Here is a 22,643-nt window from a genome sequence, read left to right as displayed (position 1 = left end):
CTTAAAATAATATGCATATCATTATAAATTCTTCAGTTGATATAGATTATTAATACATGTCACTTTCATTTATACTTTTTAAATATGAGCTCGTGTTATACGAGGGCAAAATAAAAATTATTCTACTCCTCGTGTTGCATGAGATGCTGAGATGATTGCTCGAGTTACACTAAGGGCCACACACTATATAATATATTAATTTAAGGTTATCTATTAAACACGACAACATGCATGCACCTCATACGAAACGAAATGTGGTTAATGATTCATTCACACTTGACTTTTTCTTCCATCATATTTCCTTTTTTTTTCTATTTCCTATCACATCACTTATCAAAGTGGAGGGGAAAAAGTAAAGTTTATAAACTCATTATTCTGTGTTTTTTTTAAAGGAGAAATGATATTATTGGTAAAAGTCAAGAGAAAAATCTCAAGGCCAAGTACACCTCAATAGTAGAGGGTAGGCAAAAGCAACAGAAGAGCTACAGCAAGAGACAAAAGAACGAAAGAAAAACAACAAAGATGGAACAAGAGAACAACAGGGGAAAACCAGGGGACTAATACATTCCAGCAGTAAGAATCACCAACATTCAATGACAGATCAACAAAAGACCCCAGCAGCACCGCCCCACTTCAGAAGAAAGAGCAGAGCTAACATCAAGCATCTCAGACCAGCCGCAGGCATAGAGTGCAGCAGAGAATTATTCTGTGTTTTTTAATGGAAAGTAAATAACCTCCACACCTATTTAATATTTGGTTGTGTGAGAACTATAAAAAGTGTACACGTATAAAATTCCACTAACTGTGAAAAGGTCCAAGAGTCTAAGAATTGATTCTATACAACAGCCATTTTCACCTAAACTTGAGAGGAGTACGTAGAAGGGTTTAACAAGTTTTGGAATTTCTATATTTTATTTATTATTTTATTTTCAACTCACTTATCTCCAATGTGATTGGATGATGAGTGATTTAACCCAAACTTTCTCATGAGTCATTGTTAGGGTATCAACGCAATGCGGAAGCACAGGATCGAGATAATTGAGAATTAAAGAGAAGTAAAAGTAAAGTGGCAAGAAAAAGAACACACAAGATTAACGTGTAAAAACCCTCCCAATGTGAGAGGTAAAAAACCACGGGCGATCACGAGCAAAGTTCCACTATGTAAAAAGGAGAGTACAACAAATCCTCTTATAAAAATGAGGACAAAGAGAAATATTTTTCTCACAAAATAACTCTCTCAAATGAAACTAGAATTCTCACAAAAAACCAAATGACACAAAACAAATGTGCCAATGTTTCTTTGAATCCTCTCAAGTGTATATGCACTCTATGTGTGATGCACTTATAGAAGCCAGATTGCTGCATATATATAGGCTCCAACCAATGCTTAAGGGTGAAGGAAATTGGGCAGCAATTGCCACGTCCAATAAAAGCAAGCAGGAGCTGGAAAGCTATGATTAAATCCTGCTTTGCCACGTCCCAAAACAGCAAGGAGGAGCTGGAGCATTTGCAGCATGCAAGCATGAGGTGCAACTTGAGAAACATGCAATCAAGTAGGAGGTGGAAAGCATGCACAAGTTAGCAGCATTCTTGATATCTCTTGGTCAAAGTTTGTAGGCTTACAAACTTATCTCATAAGCAATTAACATAGGCTAAGAGTTAATGCTTATAGATGAAGCAAGAGAATTTAGAATCAGAACTTCTAACAATCTCCACCTTGGTTCGAATTCGACAAGTGCTCATCGCCAAGTAAAGCCCCGAAGGGCGCTCAAGTACTAAAGAGACCAACCAAGTCCAGACAATGCTGGAACTTGGAATATGGAAGTGGCTTGGTAAGCATATCTGCTGGATTCTCAGACGTGTGAATCTTTTCAACTAAGATTTCACCGACAACAACAATATCTCGGATAAAGTGGCGCTTTACATCAATGTGTTTGGTCTTGTCGTGATAACGATTATTCTTGGTCAAGTGAATAGCACTTTGGCTATCACAAAACACAGTAAGAACACCCTGTGTAAGACCAAGTTCATTGACCAAACCTCGAAGCCAAATAGCCTCCTTGACACCCTCTGTTGCTGAAATATACTCCGCTTCAGTCGTAGACAATGCAGCAATAGATTGAAGTGTAGCTTTCCAGCTGATAGCACCATTACAGAGAGTGAAGATGTAACCAGAAAGAGATCTTCTTCGATCAAGATCACCACCATAATCCGAGTCAACATAACCTACAACATCATCGGTTGTAACCATGCTTCTGTCAAATACCAAGCCAATATGAGAAGTACCTTTTAGATACCGAAAAATCCATTTTACAGCACTCCAGTGATTCTTGCCAGGATTGTGCATATACCTACTTACCATGCTAACAGCATATGCTAAATCTGGCCTAGTGCAGACCATGGCATACATAAGACTGCCAACTGCACTAGCATAAGGAACAAGCGACATGCGCTTCATTTCTTCCTCTGTGTCTGGGCAAAATTCTGAAGATAACTTGAAATGTGCAGCAAGTGGAGTAGAAACAGGATTGCAATCATTCATATTAAACCTATCAAGCACTCTCTCAATATACTTCTGTTGAGATAAGAACAATTTACCAGCTTGACGGTCCCTGTGAATCTCCATACCAAGAATTTTCTTTGCTGCACCTAATTCTTTCATCTCAAACTCATTACTGAGTTGAGTTTTCAATTTCCGGATCAAAGACTTGTCACGTGATGCAATTAACATATCATCAACATAAAGTAACAAGTATATGAAGGATCCATCTTGGAAATTTTGAAAGTAAATACAGTCATCAAATTGACTCCTGCAATAACTTTGCCCAATCATGAAAGAATCAAACCTCTTGTACCACTGTCTGGGAGCTTGCTTAAGGCCATATAAGGATTTCTTCAATCGTCAGACAAGATGCTCCTTACCAGGAACAATAAATCCCTCGGGTTGCTCCATGTAGATTTCTTCTTCCAACTCTCCATGTAGAAAAGCTGTCTTTACACCAAGTTGCTCCAATTCCAAATCAAACAAAGCAACAAAAGCAAGCAAAACACGAATGGAAGTATGACGAACAACAGGTGAGAATATCTCATTAAAGTCAATACCTTCCTTTTGATTAAAGCCTTTAATTTAACGACTAGTCGTGCTTTGCATCTTGGATCTTCAACCCCGGGAATGCCGTCTTTCTTCTTATAGACCCATTTACACCTTAAGGGTCGCTTGCCTTTAGGAAGCTCTGTCAAAGCCCAAGTACTGTTTTTATGAAGACTCTCAACTTCTTCATTCATAGCCACTAGCCTCTGAGAAGACTCAACACAAGAAACAGCTTCAGTGTAGCTGGCAGGCTCAACGCCATCATTTACCTCTTGTGCAATAGACAATGCATAAGCAACTAAATTGTCATTATTAGTGTATCTAGCTGGCTTTCTGATTTGTCTTCTAGTTCTGTCTCGAGCAATAGAATAATCATCTCCTTGTTGTTGAATAGGAGAATTGGTACTATCATCACGATCATCATCAGCATGTTGATCATCGATGCTTGATTCATTTGTAGAGGAAGATGGAACATCGACATCAGGAGCTGCAGGCTTTAATACAAACTCCACCTTCTCGCTAGTACCCTGCAGATTATCTGTACTAGTAGAAGAAGACACAAAAGACTGTTTTCCAGAAGATAATAATGCATCCTCATTAAAAGTCACATCTCTGCTAAGAATTAACTTTTGTGACTTTGAATCAGAGCACCATAAACGATACCCCTTAGATTCAGATGCGTAACCAAGAAATATGCACTCAACAGCTCTTGGAGCTAATTTACCATCATTGGCATGTGCATATGCAGGATATTCGAAAATTCTTAATTTAGAATAATCAACAGGATTACCTGACCAAATTTCTTCTGGAACTTTGAAGTCAAGCGCCGAATGTGGAGAGCGGTTGACCAAGTAACATGCAGTAGATGCTGCCTCGGTCCAAAGATCACGTCGATGCCATAACCCAGCATTTGAGAGCATGCAACGAGCTCTCTCAAGTAGAGTCCTGTTCATCCGTTCTGCAACACCATTTTGCTGGGGATTCCTTGGAATGGTTTTGTGTCTAGCAATACCATGATTTGCGCAGAACTCATTAAAGTCACCACTACAGAACTCCAATCCATTATCTGTTCTGAGCTTCTTCACTTTCTTCCCTGTTTGAGTTTCAACAAGAGTTTTCCACTTCTTGAAGGTAGGGAAAGTCTCATTTTTATGCCGCAGAAAATAAACCCAAACTTTACGGGAAAAATCATCAATAATAGTCATCATATAGCGGCGTCCTCCATAGGAAGGAGATTTAGAAGGCCCCCAAAGGTCAGAATGAATATAATCAAGAATACCTTTGGTACGGTGAGTTGCAGTGGAGAAACTAACCTTTTTCTGTTTCCCAAAAACACAATGTTTACAAAACTCCAACTTACCGATGCCATGTTTACCAAGATGACCTTGTTTGCTCAGAAGATACATGCCTTTTTCACTCATATGGCCCAGGCGCATGTGCCATAATTTGGTGACATCATTATCAGGCATGGATGATGATACAGCTGTTGAACCTGTCACAGTAGATCCTTACAAGATATATAAGCAACCTACGCGGTTACCTTTCAATAAAGGAAAAGCACATTTGTATACTTCAAGGACTCCACCTTCAGATGAAAACTTGCACCCGAGAGACTCAAGAGTGCCAAGAGAAATTAAGTTCCGCCTCAGATCAGGAACATAACGGACATTAGCAAAGGTTCTGACAACACCAACATGGGTCTTGATCCGAATAGTTCCTATTCCTGCAACCTTTAATTGGGTGTCATCACCCATTAAGACAAAACCACCATCAAGAGATTCAAAAGTGGTAAATAAGTCCTTATAAGGGCACATATGAAAAGAACATCCGGAGTCAAGAACCCATTCTGTTTTACTCCTCTTATTAGCAGAGACAACACATAAAGTAATGTCACCGTCAGAATCAGCTTCAATATTGGCAGCTTCAGGAGATTGTGGAGTTTTCCCCTTTTCTTGCTTTTTCTTCAAGATAAAGCAATCAGAAATCTCGTGCCCAGGTTTCTTGCAATAGCGACAGAATTTGTTGGATTTGCGTCCCCTTGATTTGGATCTAGACTTTTTGTAACTGGTACTCCCTTTTTCTTGAATTCTACCTCGAACACTTAAGCCCTCACCCTTGTCCACAGAATGAACTTCAAGATCAAACTTTTCTTTGGACAACAAATTAGATTTAACATCCTCAAAGGATAAGGTATCATTGTTTCCATACAACATGATTTCCTTGAAGTGTTTGTAGGTAGAAGGTAAAGAGACAACCAACAAAACAGCTTTATCTTCATCATCAATTTTAATATCAATATTTTCCAGATCCAAAATTATAGAGTTAAACTCATCAAGATGAGATTGAATAGGAGTACCTTCAACCATACGAATGGTGTATAAGCGTTCTTTGAGACGAAGCTTGTTTGCGAGGCTCTTTGTCATATATAAGGCTTCTAACTTCAGCCATAATGCGGCGGCGGTCGCTTCATTGGCCACCTCGCGGAGAACCTCTTTTGATAAGCAAAGTTGGATTGTTGAAAGCGCCTTGTCATCCAACTCGTCCCATTGATCGTCAGTCATGGAAGCTGGCTTCTTCGCCTTTCCATTTAAGGTTTTCTTTAATCCGTCCTGAGTAAGAACGGCTTTCATTTTGACTCGCCAAATAGAAAAGCTAATCTTGCCATCAAACTTCTCGATGTCAAATTTAGGAGACATTTTGAAATTCTCAATAAGAGCTCTGATACCACTTGTTAGGGTATCAGCGCAATGCGGAAGCACAGGATCGAGATAATTGAGAATTAAAGAGAAGTAAAAGTAAAGTGGCAAGAAAAAGAACACACAAGATTTACGTGGAAAAACCCTCCCAATGTGAGAGGTAAAAAACCACGGGCGATCACGAGCAAAGTTCCACTATGTGAAAGGGAGAGTACAACAAATCCTCTTATAAAAATGAGGACAAAGAGAAATATTTTTCTCACAAAATAACTCTCTCAAATGAAACTAGAATTCTCACCAAAAACCAAATGACACAAAACAAGTGTGCCAATGTGCCAATGTTTCTTTGAATCCTCTCTCGTGTATATGCACTCTATGTGTGATGCACTTATAGAAGCCAGATTGCTGCATAGATATAGGCTCCAACCAATGCTTAAGGGTGAAGGAAATTGGGCAGCAATTGCCACGTCCAATAAAAGCAAGCAGGAGCTGGAAAGCTATGATTAAATCCTGCTTTGCCACGTCCCAAAACAGCAAGGAGGAGCTGGAGCATTTGCAGCATGCAAGCATGAGGTGCAACTTGAGAAACATGCAATCAAGTAGGAGGTGGAAAGCATGCACAAGTTAGCAGCATTCTTGATATCTCTTGGTCAAAGTTTGTAGGCTTACAAACTTATCTCATAAGCAATTAACATAGGCTAAGAGTTAATGCTTATAGATGAAGCAAGAGAATTTAGAACCACAACTTCTAACAGTCATTTAGACAACCCTTTGAAATTTGAATGAATTGTTAAACTTGCACATTAGAGATTTATTTTGTTGGTTTACTTTCATATTTTACAGGTTTCTTAAATGAGTTCAATTGTCATTTCAAATTAATACAAAAAAAAATTGTAAATTTGTGACGGAACATTCAGTCAAAAAATTTATGACGGAGATTCCCCGTAACAAATTTATAATGAAAAGTCATCCGTAACAAAATTAGTGACAGTTAGAGTGTCACTGTTTATTGACGAAATATATCCGTCACTTACTAGTTACGGATAGTGTTTATCACTAGTTTGTTACAAACCATAAATTCCGTCACAAATGGTTAGCAACGAGACCTTCTGTTATGGTTGATATTCCATCATAAATTTCATCACTAACATGTTTTGTGACGGGATTTTTAACACTCTGTGACGGAATTTATCCGCCACTAATTCCGTTTTTTAGTAGTGAGAAAAAATGAAACATAATGTTTTATTATAGATAGGCTTAAATATGTTTTTCTTCCCTCTAAATTCAAGGTTCTTGGCCCTTCTAATTATTTTTTTTGGAAACACCCCTAATTGGAAAATAATACTCAGGTTTCAGCTCCCGTCGCCACCTTCCATCCATTATCTACTGAATCACCTAACGGACGCTAACATGACATGATTCTAGAGTGACCTAAACCAAAGAACCATAATTTTAGAGAGACCTAAACAAAATAATCATGATTTTAGAGGGCCTAAAACCCAATTTTTATCATGGTCTTAGGTCCCTCTAAAATCATGGTTCTTTGGTTTAGGTCCCTCTACAAGACGGAAGGAAGGTGACGACAAGGGCTGCAACCTCAGTATTATTTTCCATTTAAGGGTGTTTTCCAAAAAAAATTATTTAGAGGGACCTAAACCAAAGAACCCTAATTTTAGAGAAACCAAAAACATATGTCTTATAGATATTTATGTGGTTACCGTAATTTTAAAGCATAGATACCTAAAATAGTGTATGTACTCGTATAGTAAAGTCTCAGTTGGTGGGAAACTTTTTTTACAAAGATCTATGTCGCTTCAACTTAAGAGTGAACCTCTACTAGTCTCCTCTACATGTTATTGATGCTCTACCTGATAATTTGGATGTTTTCTCTCTATTCTACCCCTTTTATTAAAAAAAGAATAGTGTATACACCCCGAGTGAACAGTGAAACTTTGGATGTATATAAGATGTCTACACTGCTTGTCTATAAATCATGACTTTCCTGTATTGTTCTTGTTTTTGTTCCTACTTCCTAGGCAATCACCTCTCCAAGGATGGTAATTTAGGGTTTTATTGAAGGAAAGTTAAAACATAAGCCATTGATAGTTTTATTTTACAAGACGACAAGACAATATTGTGATTCAATCGCATAAAACATCTAGTTCAAGTAGTTTGTCTTTTTATTCTCTTAAAAACATGATTTGCCAATGAAGCGGTATGGAATTGAAATAGCTAGCAGCATACAACGCCAATAAAGATTGGCTGAAGCTTAGCTTAAATTCTGAGAGCCACATTCATTTGAGGCATGAGATAATAGGATAAGGGCTCAGAAAACAGCACTCCACACAAAATTCATTATCAGAGAAAATCATATACAAGGGAAAAACATTGGACATATATGTCAATTTCTTGGTTCTCATTCTTGTCATTTATATTCCATCCATTCATTTTATTTTCTGTTTATATTATTTTACACCCTCAATTTTTGTCTTGTTTTTCACCCAATATATAACTCTCCAACTTTTCAACTCACACTGCTTTCTCCCTCCGTCTCTCTAGTACTGCATAGAAATGGAAGCACATGCAGGAGCCACTCAACGCATTGCTAGAATCTCTGCACATCTTAACCCTTCAAATTTCCAGGTATCTTTGAGATTTTTCACACTAATAGTTTAGGCTTGAAAGCTTTCCAAGTAAAGAGCACTTACATATAAATAAATAATAAGCTAGAAATTCAACATTGGATTCTGTGTGTTTGAAAACTTAGTTAGTTTCCATGTTTGGGGAAGAAATTATTTTGGGGGAAGCTACTAAAAGTAGCATTTGTGGGGGGAAAATGTGACTCTAGATTAAAAAGTGGTTCCAAACATGCTGACTATTAACTTGGAAACATCTTGGTTTGTGTTCCTTGCATGATAAACTTGTCTTTCCCTTGTTGCCAAATAACTATGTTGGGATATCTGTTCACACCGGTGTAAACAGACATTAGCATCAATTTCAAGACAAAAAGTGGATGAAAACACTTCTGATGGATTGCGATGAAAGTCCGTTTTCATTGCACTCAACTGGTATCTGAACACACATTAAGATGGTTGATCATGTGTATTTGAATTGCTATGTATATTTTGTGATGGCAGGAAGGAGGTGATGTTCTTCTTAAGAGAGGTAACTGCAGAGGAAAGGGTGGGGCACCTGGATTCAAAGTTGCAATCTTGGGGGCTGCTGGGGGAATTGGTCAATCCCTTTCTCTGCTGATGAAGATGAACCCATTGGTTTCAGTTCTTCATCTTTATGATGTTGTCAATTCCCCTGGTGTCACAGCTGATGTTAGTCACATGGACACTGGTGCAGTGGTAATTTCTTTTTCATCATTGCTGCTAATGCTATTACCTTTTTCTTGTTTTCACACAGAATTGTTGAGTATCAACCAAATTGTATGACAAAATTAAGTAGTTAACTATTATTGTGCTGAAGCAGATGCCAGCCAAAAGTTTGTCTTGGGCACTATGGATTTTTTTTTTCTTCTTTTAAGTGGATCTTTATTTTAAGGTTCTAGGAATTTATTTATAGCCAAAATTTATGTTGGATCCTTTTACAATTGATTCTGTAGTCGGAATCGATTATGGGGAGAAGTTTCTGTGAATATCTTCTCAGTTTCAAAATTGATTCTGAGGAAAGAGAGGCTGATTGAAGAATGTTATTAGCTTTTATGAATTCAATTAATGACACATTTTTGGGCTTCTAGGTTCGTGGCTTTCTGGGGCAGCCTCAACTTGAGAGTGCACTCACTGGCATGGACTTGGTGATCATACCTGCTGGTGTGCCAAGGAAACCTGGAATGACAAGGGATGATTTGTTTAAAATAAATGCTGGAATTGTCAAGACCCTTTGTGAAGGAGTTGCCAAGTGCTGCCCCAATGCAATTGTTAACCTTATTAGCAATCCAGTGAACTCCACTGTTCCAATTGCTGCTGAGGTTTTCAAGAAAGCTGGTACATATGATCCAAAGAAACTATTGGGCGTCACAACACTTGATGTTGCAAGGGCAAATACTTTTGTGGTAAGAATTGCTTCCCCTTTTTATATAGAACATGTTTGGATGCAAACCACACTTATTGGAGCTTATTTAGTGCATCTTTTAGTAGATAAGCTACAATATGTCAGTCAGTATCCAAACAGCCTGAACCTGTAGCTCATACTTAAATTTTCTTTTAATATGTTGCAGAACTAAAATATCTAGAAGGAGATTAAAAGCTAAAAAAGTAGAATCTAATTTATTTATGTTGTTCTCTTCCAGGCAGAGGTACTTGGAGTTGATCCAAGAGAGGTTGATGTTCCAGTGGTGGGAGGTCATGCAGGAGTCACAATACTTCCTCTTTTGTCACAGGTCTGTAGAGAATACTTCCTTACTTTAAAATATATTACACTGAAGTCAATGATAAAATTTTGATCTCAACGTGGCTAATTTTCATTTCTCTGCTTGGTACCTTGAGATATGTGAAATCACGTTTGTGTTTGCATAAACCAAAAACAAACATACATGTGGAACAGGGCACTAATCATTCTTCAAACTTGGATTTTACAGGTTAAGCCTCCCAGTAGCTTCACTGCAGAAGAAACTGATTATCTGACAAATCGCATCCAAAATGGTGGAACAGAAGTTGTTGAGGTATGTCACATAAATCTATGCTATAACCTAAATATGTGATTAGAGTTAAAAAGGTATGATTTACAAGATTTGTTTTGCATTAATATATTGATAAATTAAGTGCATGTTTTGATTGAAGTTAGGATGACATTTAACAGACTTTTGCGGCTTTCCTAGGTAAAAAAGTCCATGTATCAAAGTAGTTGGATTAGGATGAAAGTGTTTGTTTTTCTTAACTTCCGTTGAACGAAATTTTCTAACTCATCTGCATTCTTCTAATTTATTCATTTTAATATCCATGACTTAATTAGGTATGAAAGTTGCTCTACATTATTTTTATATCCATGAGTTTATTGAAGAAATCTTAAACACAGAATCTTATTTACTCTTTATATCTGGTTGTGATTTGATTCATCATAATCTAATAACAACTATTCATGTTACAGGCAAAAGCTGGAGCTGGTTCTGCAACACTATCAATGGTTAATAATTTGTTTTCATATTTTTACACTTGCAAGCATTATCAATTAACACCACTTGAAATTCCGCTCTTAATGTGTAGGCGTATGCTGCTGCCAAGTTTGCAAATTCATGCCTCCGCGGTTTGAAAGGAGAAGCCGGGGTGGTGGAGTGTTCTTTTGTTGAATCTCAGGTGCCATTTTCAAGTCCTTGTTTTCCCTTGTACATATATTTTCATCATCTTCTATTTCGGATCTCATTTAACAATAGCTCATGTCTTCAATAGGTTACAGAACTTCCCTTCTTTGCAACCAAGGTACGTCTCGGTCGCGCTGGAGCAGAAGAGATATATCAACTGGGTCCCCTGAATGAGTATGAAAGGTATGACAGTAGTTTATTGAACTATTACCTATTTTCTTTGTTAGAAGCAATAAGAAACACAAGAAGTGAAACTTTTGCTGTTTAATACTTAACAGGATTGGACTGGAAAAGGCAAAGAGAGAGTTAGTTGGAAGCATTCAGAAGGGGATAGACTTCATCAGAAACTAGAGATTTGTCATAGCAAGAAGCATCCTATAAGAATCTTGTGTAATACTCCCCTTTTGTTCATATTAGATTTTTTTAAGAACAGTACTTTGTATAAGTGCGTTGAGAATTACATAACTTTTTTACTCAAGTTTTTACAAATAAAGCTATTGGTCCACCTTTGGAGGCACCGGGGAGAATGGTTGATTATTAATATGGTCTTTAGTCATGTGAAGAGAGGCCGAGGGTGGTAAAAAAAACATTGCAAGATATTGTTAAAAATGACCTCATCAATAATACTCAAAGTTATCGAGCTCAACGGCGTCGTGCAATCCATATATATAGCCGACTTCACTTAATGAGATAAAGCTTTTATTGTTGTTGTGTTGTCGTTGTTGTTGTTAAAGCGAGACTGGACTTCAGAGGAAAAATAGAATAAATATTTCAAGATCTTTCTTTCTTCCTTAAATTATTGAGGATTACAAATTGAGTACAGAAAGTTGGTGTCATGTATTTTTATGATTAGTTTACACTTGACCGACACACAACATAAGAAGACAAATAAAAAGCCTCATCATACCAATGAAGCAGGGTGGGCCTGTTTAGAAACCACCCAGCAAAAGAGGTAGTAGATTCAACATGATTATTGGATATGGAACCAGTGAAGCCAGATTTCCTGCTTTAGCTGAGTGCACTAACATGGTCAACATGTTTACCATGCAAAAACACAGCAAGCTTGGATGGATGACATCACAGGCCTTGTAAACAGAAACATTACAGAAGAACTGAAACTTTAAATTGCTGAAGAGTTGATTTTAACTCCTATTTTTATCATGCTTTCGGGGTCTTTCTACAGTTTAGTATGAACTAAAAGAACATCCTCACATGAAAGATGTAAAAGCTGAACGTAGTTTTCTCACAAGATCCTTGACTGTCATGCAAAATCCCACATCCATCTGCAAATTGCAGAAATAATTTCCATATTGAAAGACACTTACAATTTGGTGGAAAAAATAATGAAAAGGTATGCATAGATAGAAATTGAGAAAGTTTGTAATCATTCATTGTAGTCAAAGATCCTGTTTGGATACAGGCTCTTTGAAGCTTATTGGAGCTTATCTACTAAAAAAAGCACTGAATAAGCTTCAATAAGTGTTCTTTGGTTCGCATCCAAAAATGGTAAAAATATAACTTGAACATATAAAACCCTTGGTAGATACTAGATACTACATTGGAGCTCAATTGATTTTCTCATATATTGATTTGTATGAACTTCCAGCTTTGGGCCATTAGAAGGTACAAAATTTACCTGAGCAATAATTGTTATATCAAGGGCACAGCTCCCAAATGTCAAAGCAGTGCTATTGATGACTTTTAGGTGGAGTTTCTCAATTTCATGGATTGTTTTTTCTACCACTCCTTTGCTCTTCTCACAGTGAACTCGTATGAGAACATTTCTCTCACAAAATCTTGCTTCAATTTCAGGCAGTTCCTTGTCAAAGGAACCACCAGATTCTAGAGAATAGTTTTCAACATCATTGGAAAGTTGAGACTTCTTTACAATTACCACAGACTGCACATTTTTCTTCAAGTTCTGCTCCTCCTCAAGAGCCCTCACTTTCTCCTGCAGTTGCTTCAGGTACTTGATAGTATCTCCAAGAACAGAAGCTTTGTCCATCTGTTAGTAGAAACATATATAAAAAAGAAACTAATGTATTTATTTATAAGTCTACATAAACAGACAAAATTTATAGGAAAATGATTGTTGGACATCTATTCTTGTGAAACCCGGGCGACAACAGCAAATTGTGGCGTCTGGATGTCCAATAGCGCGACCGTTTTATATATTCATGCGTATACTAAAGACTCGAATGTGTTCAACATATACAGTTACTATGAAAGGCAAGCAGTAAACACAGATCATATAAAGCTAAATTAAATTCACAATAACTAAACTTTTTGCACCTTTTGTAGTCCAGGGACAAGGGCAGATAGAGCAATGAACTGCTGGCTGAGCTTCTCTCGCCGCTTTCTTTCAGCTATAATGTGGTCCTGAGGTTGAGAAAGTTTTGGACGTGTCAATATCTTTTTGTGATCCTCCTGGCAGGTCTTGAAGACATAGTTTTGATCCTCAAGGTTTCCTTGAGAGATCATGTCCAGAGGAGTTGTGATATTGATTGTTGGACAACCCATCTCATCCTTAAGTTTTTGCAACCCCAACTGAAACTGACTCATGTGATTTGAACCCAACTGAAACTGATTCATGGGAGTTATGAGGTTGAAGTTTGGATAAGTGAATGAATGATGTTGCAAAGTCTCTCCAAAAGCAGCAGCCATTGGCAGCAAGCTAGAATCATCACTGTGCCACTGATGGAGTAATGTAGGATCCCCCATCATTTCCTGTTAACAAAACCTTCAGAATGTTACTAGACATTTCATCAACCAAAATCTAGCCAGAAAGATTCAAGTATATCCATATTTCACTCCTTTGTTAAATATTTGTTTTCCAAACTAATACCATATTTTGTTTAACTCATTATGTTTTAAATGGCTCCATATATATTAAATTTTGTCATTGTCAATGTAATAAATGACTGATAAAGCCACCATCAACTTAGAGAACATAAATGAATTTGGCCTATTTCCAAGTTCCAAGAATAAACAATAAATGTACAAGAGATATATGTCTTACCTGATCAGGTAACCCTGTAATGGATGAAATCTCCATGAGAAAACCAACTTTGCACTCAAAAGAGCTCAAGGTATGTCCTGGAAGAGAAGTAATTAAGAGTAAGCTAACTAGGTCATGGTAACTTCTGTTAAAATGACCATCAAGCCTTGTAGAAAAAAAGAAAGCACCATATGCAAACCATGAAATTCATTCCCATACACCATTATCAAATCAAGTATATTCTTTGGAACATGCACTCAAAGAGTCTAAAGTTCTTAATGAATAATAATGTGAAGGTTGATAAGAAGCTTACTCATCAACAGATGTGGCAGCTTTCTTTGTTGCTGGGCCTCCTTAATGTGAGTCTGCTATGCCCCAGCTGCTGCAGCTTATATGCTTCCTCCTTGTGTTAACATTTGTCCTTACCTACCCAGCATAGAACACCGACATGGTCACGGGTTTTGTTTTTTTAATGTGAAATCGTATTAGTACATCATATTTGGAAATTCTTCTACAATTGAGTCTAAAAACATGTTGGGGAGGGCTACCCTGTCTCCCTCAACAAAACAAAATTAATTTTGGGTAGAAACTTCTGTAGGTTGCTTCTTAGTGTCGGAATTGTTTCTGAAGTAAGAGAAGTTGATTTAAACATGCTAGATAACCATAGTTTTCTAATATTCACAGTAACATAAAATTGATATAACACATTTTATATTTAGAGGCTCCCTTCAAGATGACAAAACCATACCCTCCCATTTTTGTTGTTTTGTGGACTTTGGGTTGTTCCCCAACCAGTCATCATTGAAATTAAATTGGAGTGATTACCAAATCAAAGGATCCCTTATCATATTAATTTGCTTTGTTTTCTCACTTACACGTACTACCTTCTCGATTATCTCTTATTTTCTAGGTCCTTATCATTGAAAGCTTATTATCCAATAATCTTAAACTACTAGCTGTTAATAACAATATAATGAAGGCCTAGGTAAGTAGATACTCGTCATGAATTAACACTTTGTCTTCTTGTTGCAATTTTCCCTATGGTTAGGGGAATGCTATAGTGTTTTCATTGACATTTACAAGTATGTTGCCAATTGTAAGTGGCGTGTGTGGAAAAGTTATACTCCAGTGATAGTTGGCAACTTGGCCCATTAATTGAACAAGAGTACGCGCTTTAACGAAGTTACATTCGAATTCAATATCGAAGAGGTTGAGGTACGTAGTAAGAAGAGAGATATTTCTGTGATGGTTAGAATGGTTTATGAATAGAACATGCCAGCACTACATTCTACGTTTATTAGTTAAAACTCATAGCTTCCACACGTAAAGGAATTCATCCCTCTACATAGGTTTTTCATTGACATCTAGTTAATATTTAAAAGCCATCACCAAAATCTTTATCGGTTATGTCCATGTATCTTTATTCTTCATTTGATTATGACTGAGAACAATATAATTTAATAAATTAATCTTATAGCATCTTTGCGCCTAAGTTGTGCATAAGTCCACAAGTTACATAAATATTACTCAAATATTATAACATACGTCGACCAATTAAACAAAGCATTTTACGAAGAAACTTACCCAGATAAGGTCTTTTTTTTTGAAAATAACTTACCCATATAAGGTTGATTACATAATCACTTGCAAATGGGATCAATGTGAAAAGACGTACCCAAAAACTATAGAAAGTCAAAGGGTGTTAATAGTTAAGTAAAATGCGAATATTGACTCACTTGGTCATATTGAGCATATATGACATTTACTTCTTTGTTATTTCCATTTATTCAATTTAGAGAAAGAAGGACCAAGGAATTGTGGCCCCATCGTGGTTTGCGTCAATCTTCTCAATTCCTTCACTGACCAAGAAATCTCCACAGTCTCAAACTAGAGGTACGTAGTAAGAAGAGAGATATTTTTGCGATCGTTAGAATCGTTGAGTCCAGTTTTGTTACAAGTTGTTTATGAGTAGAACATACCAGCAATACATTCTACGTTTATTAGTTAAAACTCATAGCTACCACGTAAAGGAATTGATCCCTCGACATAGGTTTTTCATTCACATGCGGTTGATATTTAAAACCCATCACTAAAGTCTTTATTTGAATATGTCCCGTAAAAAACGTATATCCATGTATTTTTATTCTTCATTTGATTATGACGAAAAAAAGTATTGGGCTCAGCGGGCCCTAGCTATTTAGGACCCGTCCAGACCAAGAGCGTAAGGAGAAACCGATCAGGCGAGGCGTGGATGGCGTTTGGCGATCTGAGGCTGAACGAGTAACCTACATAGGGCAGCCTCACCCATGCATGGGATAGGGAGCGCCCAATAGGCACCAGACTTATGATAATTCTTGGGCAAGGGTTGTTGGGTCGAGGATTTAGGAGGCCATATAACCCAAATAGGCTAGGGTTTCAAATCACTCCCACTATATAAGAGAGGTCATTTATTATACTAAGGATCTTTTACCTTATTTATGGCATAGTAGCTTGGGAGTTGGGGGGCATGTTGGCAGACGAGTGCACGGTGTTGAAGGGCGGCACAAGGGACGTTTACTGGATGGGGTTCAGCGATCTAAACCAGTTGTGGAGCCGGAGGTCCAGATGGAGCAGGAGGCTACGCTTGGGCCAGCTCGGCCAAAGGGTGTTCCAGATCCATATCTGGGTGTGGGCGGTGGCGATCCAACTGGGCTAGATCTACAGCAGGAGGTGACGTCGGCAGACCTACGTCAAGTTCTGGACACCATACATAAGGTGCAAAGGCAGAATGATCACCTGCAGGCTCAGGTGGAGTATTTATGTCAGATGCAGGATTTCTGTCACGGACAACTCATTTAGGCGGGGGATGTGGTGGAATTCCAACCTTTTTCACTAACGGTTGCAGAGGTAGATATATAGAGCATTTTCAGACACTTACATTAGATATGTATTCGGGAGATTCTGATCTGGTGGACCACCTATGCTATTTCAACACTAAGAAGGTGGTAGGCAGTGCCACGGACGCGGTAAAGTACAGGTTTTTTCCTTCGACGTTCAAAGGAAGGACGATGACTTGGTTCATTAAACAACCGCCCTATTTAGTTAGAAACTTCATAGATTTGTCAACCAAGTTTTCAACACAATTTTCAGCAAACCATGTGCAAAAGGCTACTACCGTAAACCTCTTTAATGCTTGCCAGCAGGACGGCGAGATGATACAGACGTACATGGCACAATTTTGTAAGTATATGTTCAGATTTAAGACGACAATCCCTTAGTTTGTGTGGCGGCTTTCAAACATGGTGTGAGTGCTAGTTCCTTAAAAAGTGATTTAACAAGGCAACCTGCACAAGACATGTCGGAGCTGAAGGCGAGAGTCCAAGAATTTATTATTGTGGAGGAAGATGAAACCCAACCCAAAAGAATGAGCGTGAGGTGTGGAGGCAAGAAATAGTCACCAAGTTCCCAACACACAAGCGAGACCGCCTGTGGACGTGAGACAAATTCAGCCGTTGCGCCAGCCTAGGCTGGGACCTTACCAACAACGACAAGTACCACATGGTCGGACCTTGAGTAGGTCAGCTCAAGTGACCAACCACCAGTAGTGCCGCCAAGGGCGACGACTGAGCGACAACAACAACAAACCCCACATAATGCAACTTTGAGTAGTATCCTTCGGGATGTAGGCCAAACAAATTTTTCGAATATCCTCGATTGCAAAATGTGAAGATAAAATGCAGTCCTTTGATGTAATTTCTTAAAAAAAATCCAGGAAAAATCAAGTTGATGTTTCAAAATTAGAAACTTGTTTCCTCAACATTTATTTGATATGATACATTAAAATTGGTTAAGAATAAAAATCCAAGATAAATCATGTTGATGTTTTAAAATTAGAAACTTGTTTCCTGAAGATATAATACATTAAAGTCGTTAAAATTAAAGCATAATCAACATTTGTTTAGTATAACTCGTTAAAATTCCAAATGTTATACTCATTCCTAAAGAAAGGAAATTCGGAGCGAAGATGATGAAATATCATAAAACTTGTGCATCATCAGAGGTTGCAGCATGACCAAATTGTCTTGAAGAAACTCATACGGCACTAGCCTCAGAAGCTTCACCGTCACCAGAACATCTAGCTCCGACAACAACGCATCCATCACGAAAAACCTCGACTCCCTTTTCCCCTCATCATGCGCGTAACTCACTAAATACCCATTGTCTTCCTCCTCCTCCTCGACAATGGCCTCCTCGTCACGAACCCCGTCTCAATGACAATCCTCACCTTGTCCACCACCATGTGCACCACCTCCAGCTTCTCCATTGTGTGCAAAAGACGTGAAGAAAAATCAGCCATTGTTGGTCATTGAAATGAACACTGAATCGAAGCAATGATTGAAAAGGACGTATTTTCATTCATTCTGCACCCATATGTAGAGAGAGTGATGTGTGTCGTGTATGGTCTAAGGGAGTGATTTGATGAATTAAAACCAATGTGTGAATATCAAACTTACGGTGACCGGCTCCCTTATTCAAATTTAGAGACTCCAACAACGATGTCAATTTCCATTGTTGTATAGGATTAGCAGTGCCCGAATGAAGATCCCGCATACCATGTTTAATTTATGTATGTAATATATGCTTTGATAAATCTGTGATTTGGTTGATTATGAATGACACCTACGTCCTTTTTTGCAAGATAAAAATGGACTATGTTTGCATAGACATAAAGTTTTATAAATTCTGTTGAATATGTTTTTCTTGTCAGGTTAGAGTTTACGTAAAATTCCTTTGATCCTCATCTTCTTGGCGGGGCTTTAGTTTCTTGGTAGCTGTTGGAGGTAGAATACATAAAGTGCAAGGACCCTGAACAATCAATTAACACTCGAGTTGAGGATGTTATTACCAGGATGGCTTTTCAGGAGAAATGTCACTTGCATTTTGTCCTAGTGCCATATAGATCGAGGTCGTAGAAACCATGAAGATCTTCTAAGGAAAAATGGGCCACGACATGCATAATCTAAACTTGGTAGTACAGTTTGTCAATGATTATGAGCAATTGTAGTAGAGTAAAGATCGAAAATACTCGAACAACCATTATAAATATGGAATGATAACTGAGTCTGATTTTATGGATTAAAACCAATAATGTGAATACCAAACTCATGGTGACCGGCTATATCATTCAAATTTTGAGCCTCCAACAAAGTTGTTAATTGTCATTGTTGTATAGGATTAGAAGCGCCCGAACGAAGATCCCAAACACACATGTAGCTAGTTGACCCACCAGCCACAACATTCAATATTTTGATGGCAACGATTATGGCAGCGATGATCAGAATCTTGTGGCTGGCGGGTTAACTAGCTACATGTGTGTGTGGGATCTTCGTTCAGGCGCTGCTAATCCTATACAACAATGGCAATTACCAACGTTGTTGGAGGCTCAAAATTCGAATGAGAGAGCAGGTCACCGTGAGTTTGATATTCACACCATTGGTTTTAATCCATAAAATCAGACGCAGTTATCATTCCATGTTTATAATGGTTGTTCGGGTATTTTCGATCTTTACTCCACTACAATTGCTCATATTCATTGACAAATTACACTACGAAGTTTAGATGATGCATGTCGTGACCCAATTTTTCCTTGGAAGATCCTCATGGTTATCTACCACCTCGATCTATATGGCACCAACACGAAATGCAAGTGGCATTTCTCCTCAGTAAGTCATCCCGGTAATGAGATCCTCAACTCAAGTGTCAATTGATAGTTTAGGGTCCTTGCACTTCATGTATTCTACCTCCAATAGCTACCTGTCAACCAAAGCCCCACCAAGAAGATGAGGATCAAAGGCATTTTACGTTAATCTGACCTGACACGGAAAAAAAAAAAATCAATAGGATTTGTAAAACTTTCTGTCTATGCAAATATAGTCCATTTTCATCATGCATAGAACTCGGAATCTTAGATGCTACAAGTGGACCCTCTAGTAATGAAAAAGCCATATGAAAAAACACAAAAATCTATTGTAAAAAACTACGATTACATACATTATTGATTATCCCACTAGGTTAACACTAAAAACATGTGTTGAATTCAAGAAATTAATTCATTGCCAGATTCACAGAATAACAGAACAAGAAATTCACCCTTCAAGTAATCTTAAAAAGTTTTTACCTTTAGTTTATGGGGAAAGCTAAGTTGGCCTCTAATGTGACTGTGAATGGAATGAAGCATCACTCATTACCAAATGTTGAAAACGATGAAATGTTTAGTGAAAGCAATAAGATTTGAGAGATGAGTTAGACATATAAGATGATAAGATATTTGCCAATGATACTTCCGAGTGAAAAGGAATACATATTTGAACAAATGTGTCGCACAAGGGAAGATCGAAAAAACAAGAAGGATGGTGATTCCTTATTCCTTTTGCAAGGTTGTGTCTACAATTAACATTAACACTCAGTTGTTCTTATATAATAGTTCGGGATGAGAAGAAACACACAAAGTAAGAAATGTAATCAATTTTGTTGATTTTTGGAAAAATAAAACATCAATATATATAAGCAAAATTGACTTGACCTATACATTAATAACAATTGTAGTTTCTAATTGATAGCATTGTATAATTTTCATTATATTAATTACTAATAATAAAAATACACAGTATCTCTTATTAAATTATAATTAATATCACAACTTGATAATTTTATATTAATAATATTTATCACAATAATAATAATAACTAAAATTAAAATTGACTTGACCTACACAATAATAATAATATTAATTAGTTATTAATAACATTTTATATTATTCATTAATATTACTTCAATTATTAATTACATGTGTGTGTATATATATAACAATAAAATTGAGTTGACCTATATATTAATAACAGTTGTAATTGCTTATTAATAACATTGTATATTTTTAATTATATTAATTACTCATTGTAAACTTTCTCAATTCCTCATCGTAAAATATTATTATTAAAATTATAACTAATATCACATTTGAATATTTCTTATTTATAATAATAATTACAATAATATTAAGTAAAAGTAAAATTGACTTGACCTCCACATTGATAATAATATTAATTAATATTTTTTACTATTTATATTATTTATTATATTAATTACAAATAACAAAACTTTTCATGTTCTCATATTTATATTTTAACATTAATATTATTTTAATTTTTAATTACAAATTAACGTAAAAAATAAATAATAATCATAACAAGTAAAATTGGCATGGATTTTACATTAATAATAATATGAATTATTTATTAATAATATTTAAACAAAATTAAAAAAACTTCATATAGTAATTTAAGTTCAAGATAGTTTTAATTGAATTAATAATCACATGTTTCGGAAGTTTTTAAAAATAATAATAAATTGAAACTAACTACTATTTTTCGTACGTAACATACATTAACGCTCTGTTTGTTTGCGCAGAGATTGAATAAAGAGAGAAGGCAGAGAGAGAGTTAGAGCAGAGAAACACTTTGCACCCGCGTTTGGTTTAGAAATTAGGAAGATAGAGAGAGGGAACAAACATGTGGGCCCTTGCACTTTTTCAAGTATTGCCAAACTGGGAAGAAATGGTCTGGGAGGCTTAACTTCCGTGAATGCCTATGAACCAATTAAAATTATTATATACAAAATAATCATATATAATAACCTAATTATATACCAATATAATTATATGTCTATATAAATATATATTAATTATACATATTAATATAATACATATTTTAAAAAATATATTATTATATTTATAAAAATATATTTAGAATTAATTTTGAATACATTTATATTTAGGATAAAATTGTTATTTTACACAAAAGTTAATACTCTCTCTTCCAACTTTCTCTCTTATCTCTCTTATACAAAACAACTTCAAAATCAACTCTATGTCTCACTTATATCTCTCTAACCATATTCTCTCTTCTCTACTCTCTCTTCTCTATCTCTCTCTTCTCTACCAAACAAATCCTAAGTATAAAGAGGATGATACAGACGTACATGACGCAATTTCGAAAGTATATGTTCAGATGAAAGACACGAATCCCTTAGTTTGTGTGGCGGCTGTCAAACATCGTGTGAGTGCTAGTTCCTTAAAAAGTGATTTAACAAGGCGACCAGCACAAGACATGTCGGAGCTGAAGGCGAGAGTCCAAGAATTTATTATTGTGGAGGAAGATGATACCCAATCCCGAAGAAGGAGCGTGGGGTGTGGACACAAGAAGCAGTCACCAAGTTCCCAACACACAATCGAGACCGCCTATGGACGTGAGACAAATTCAGGCGTTGCACCAGCCTAGGCAGGGACCACATGGTCGGACCTGGAATAGGTCAGCTCAAGTGACCCAACCACGAGTAGCGATGCGAAGGGCCAAGGGCGACGACTAAACAACAACAACAACAACCAACCCCCAGTTAATGCAACTTTGAGTAGTATCCTTCGGGATGTAGGCCAAACAAATTTTTCGAATATCCTCAATTGCAAAATGTGAAGATAAAATGCATTCCTTTGACGTAATTTCTTAAAACAAATCCAAG

At 36.8% G+C, this 22,643-nt stretch overlaps 2 protein-coding genes across 4 annotated transcripts; one reads left to right on the top strand and one right to left on the bottom strand.

The window, feature by feature from the left end:
- Positions 1-8,071: 8,071 nt before the first annotated feature.
- LOC130710954 (malate dehydrogenase 2, peroxisomal) lies at positions 8,072-11,633 on the top strand. Of its 2 annotated transcripts, none has more exons than XM_057560354.1 (10): positions 8,072-8,199; positions 8,347-8,430; positions 8,925-9,140; positions 9,533-9,847; positions 10,085-10,174; positions 10,373-10,456; positions 10,882-10,917; positions 10,998-11,087; positions 11,181-11,275; positions 11,371-11,633. In XM_057560354.1, exons 2-10 carry the CDS (start codon positions 8,359-8,361, stop codon positions 11,441-11,443), a joined length of 1,071 nt encoding a protein of 356 aa, XP_057416337.1. In that variant the 5' UTR covers positions 8,072-8,199; positions 8,347-8,358; the 3' UTR covers positions 11,444-11,633. The 2 variants fall into 2 exon arrangements, with proteins under 2 accessions (XP_057416337.1, XP_057416338.1); XM_057560355.1 differs by having other exon boundaries at positions 8,170-8,187.
- Positions 11,634-11,850: 217 nt separating this feature from the next.
- LOC130710955 (transcription factor bHLH25-like) lies at positions 11,851-14,530 on the bottom strand. Of its 2 annotated transcripts, XM_057560357.1 has the most exons (5): positions 14,404-14,530; positions 14,112-14,188; positions 13,385-13,819; positions 12,729-13,097; positions 11,851-12,375 (listed from the first exon to the last, which is right to left on the bottom strand). In XM_057560357.1, exons 1-5 carry the CDS (start codon positions 14,405-14,407, stop codon positions 12,301-12,303), a joined length of 960 nt encoding a protein of 319 aa, XP_057416340.1. In that variant the 5' UTR covers positions 14,408-14,530; the 3' UTR covers positions 11,851-12,300. The 2 variants fall into 2 exon arrangements, with proteins under 2 accessions (XP_057416340.1, XP_057416339.1); XM_057560356.1 differs by lacking the exon at positions 11,851-12,375 and having other exon boundaries at positions 12,461-13,097.
- Between the last annotated feature and the right edge of the window lie 8,113 nt (positions 14,531-22,643).

The sequence above is a fragment of the Lotus japonicus genome, chromosome 4, assembly GCF_012489685.1.
Source record: "Lotus japonicus ecotype B-129 chromosome 4, LjGifu_v1.2".
Lineage (NCBI taxonomy): Eukaryota > Viridiplantae > Streptophyta > Magnoliopsida > Fabales > Fabaceae > Lotus > Lotus japonicus.
This window is presented reverse-complemented; position numbering and strand designations above follow the sequence as displayed.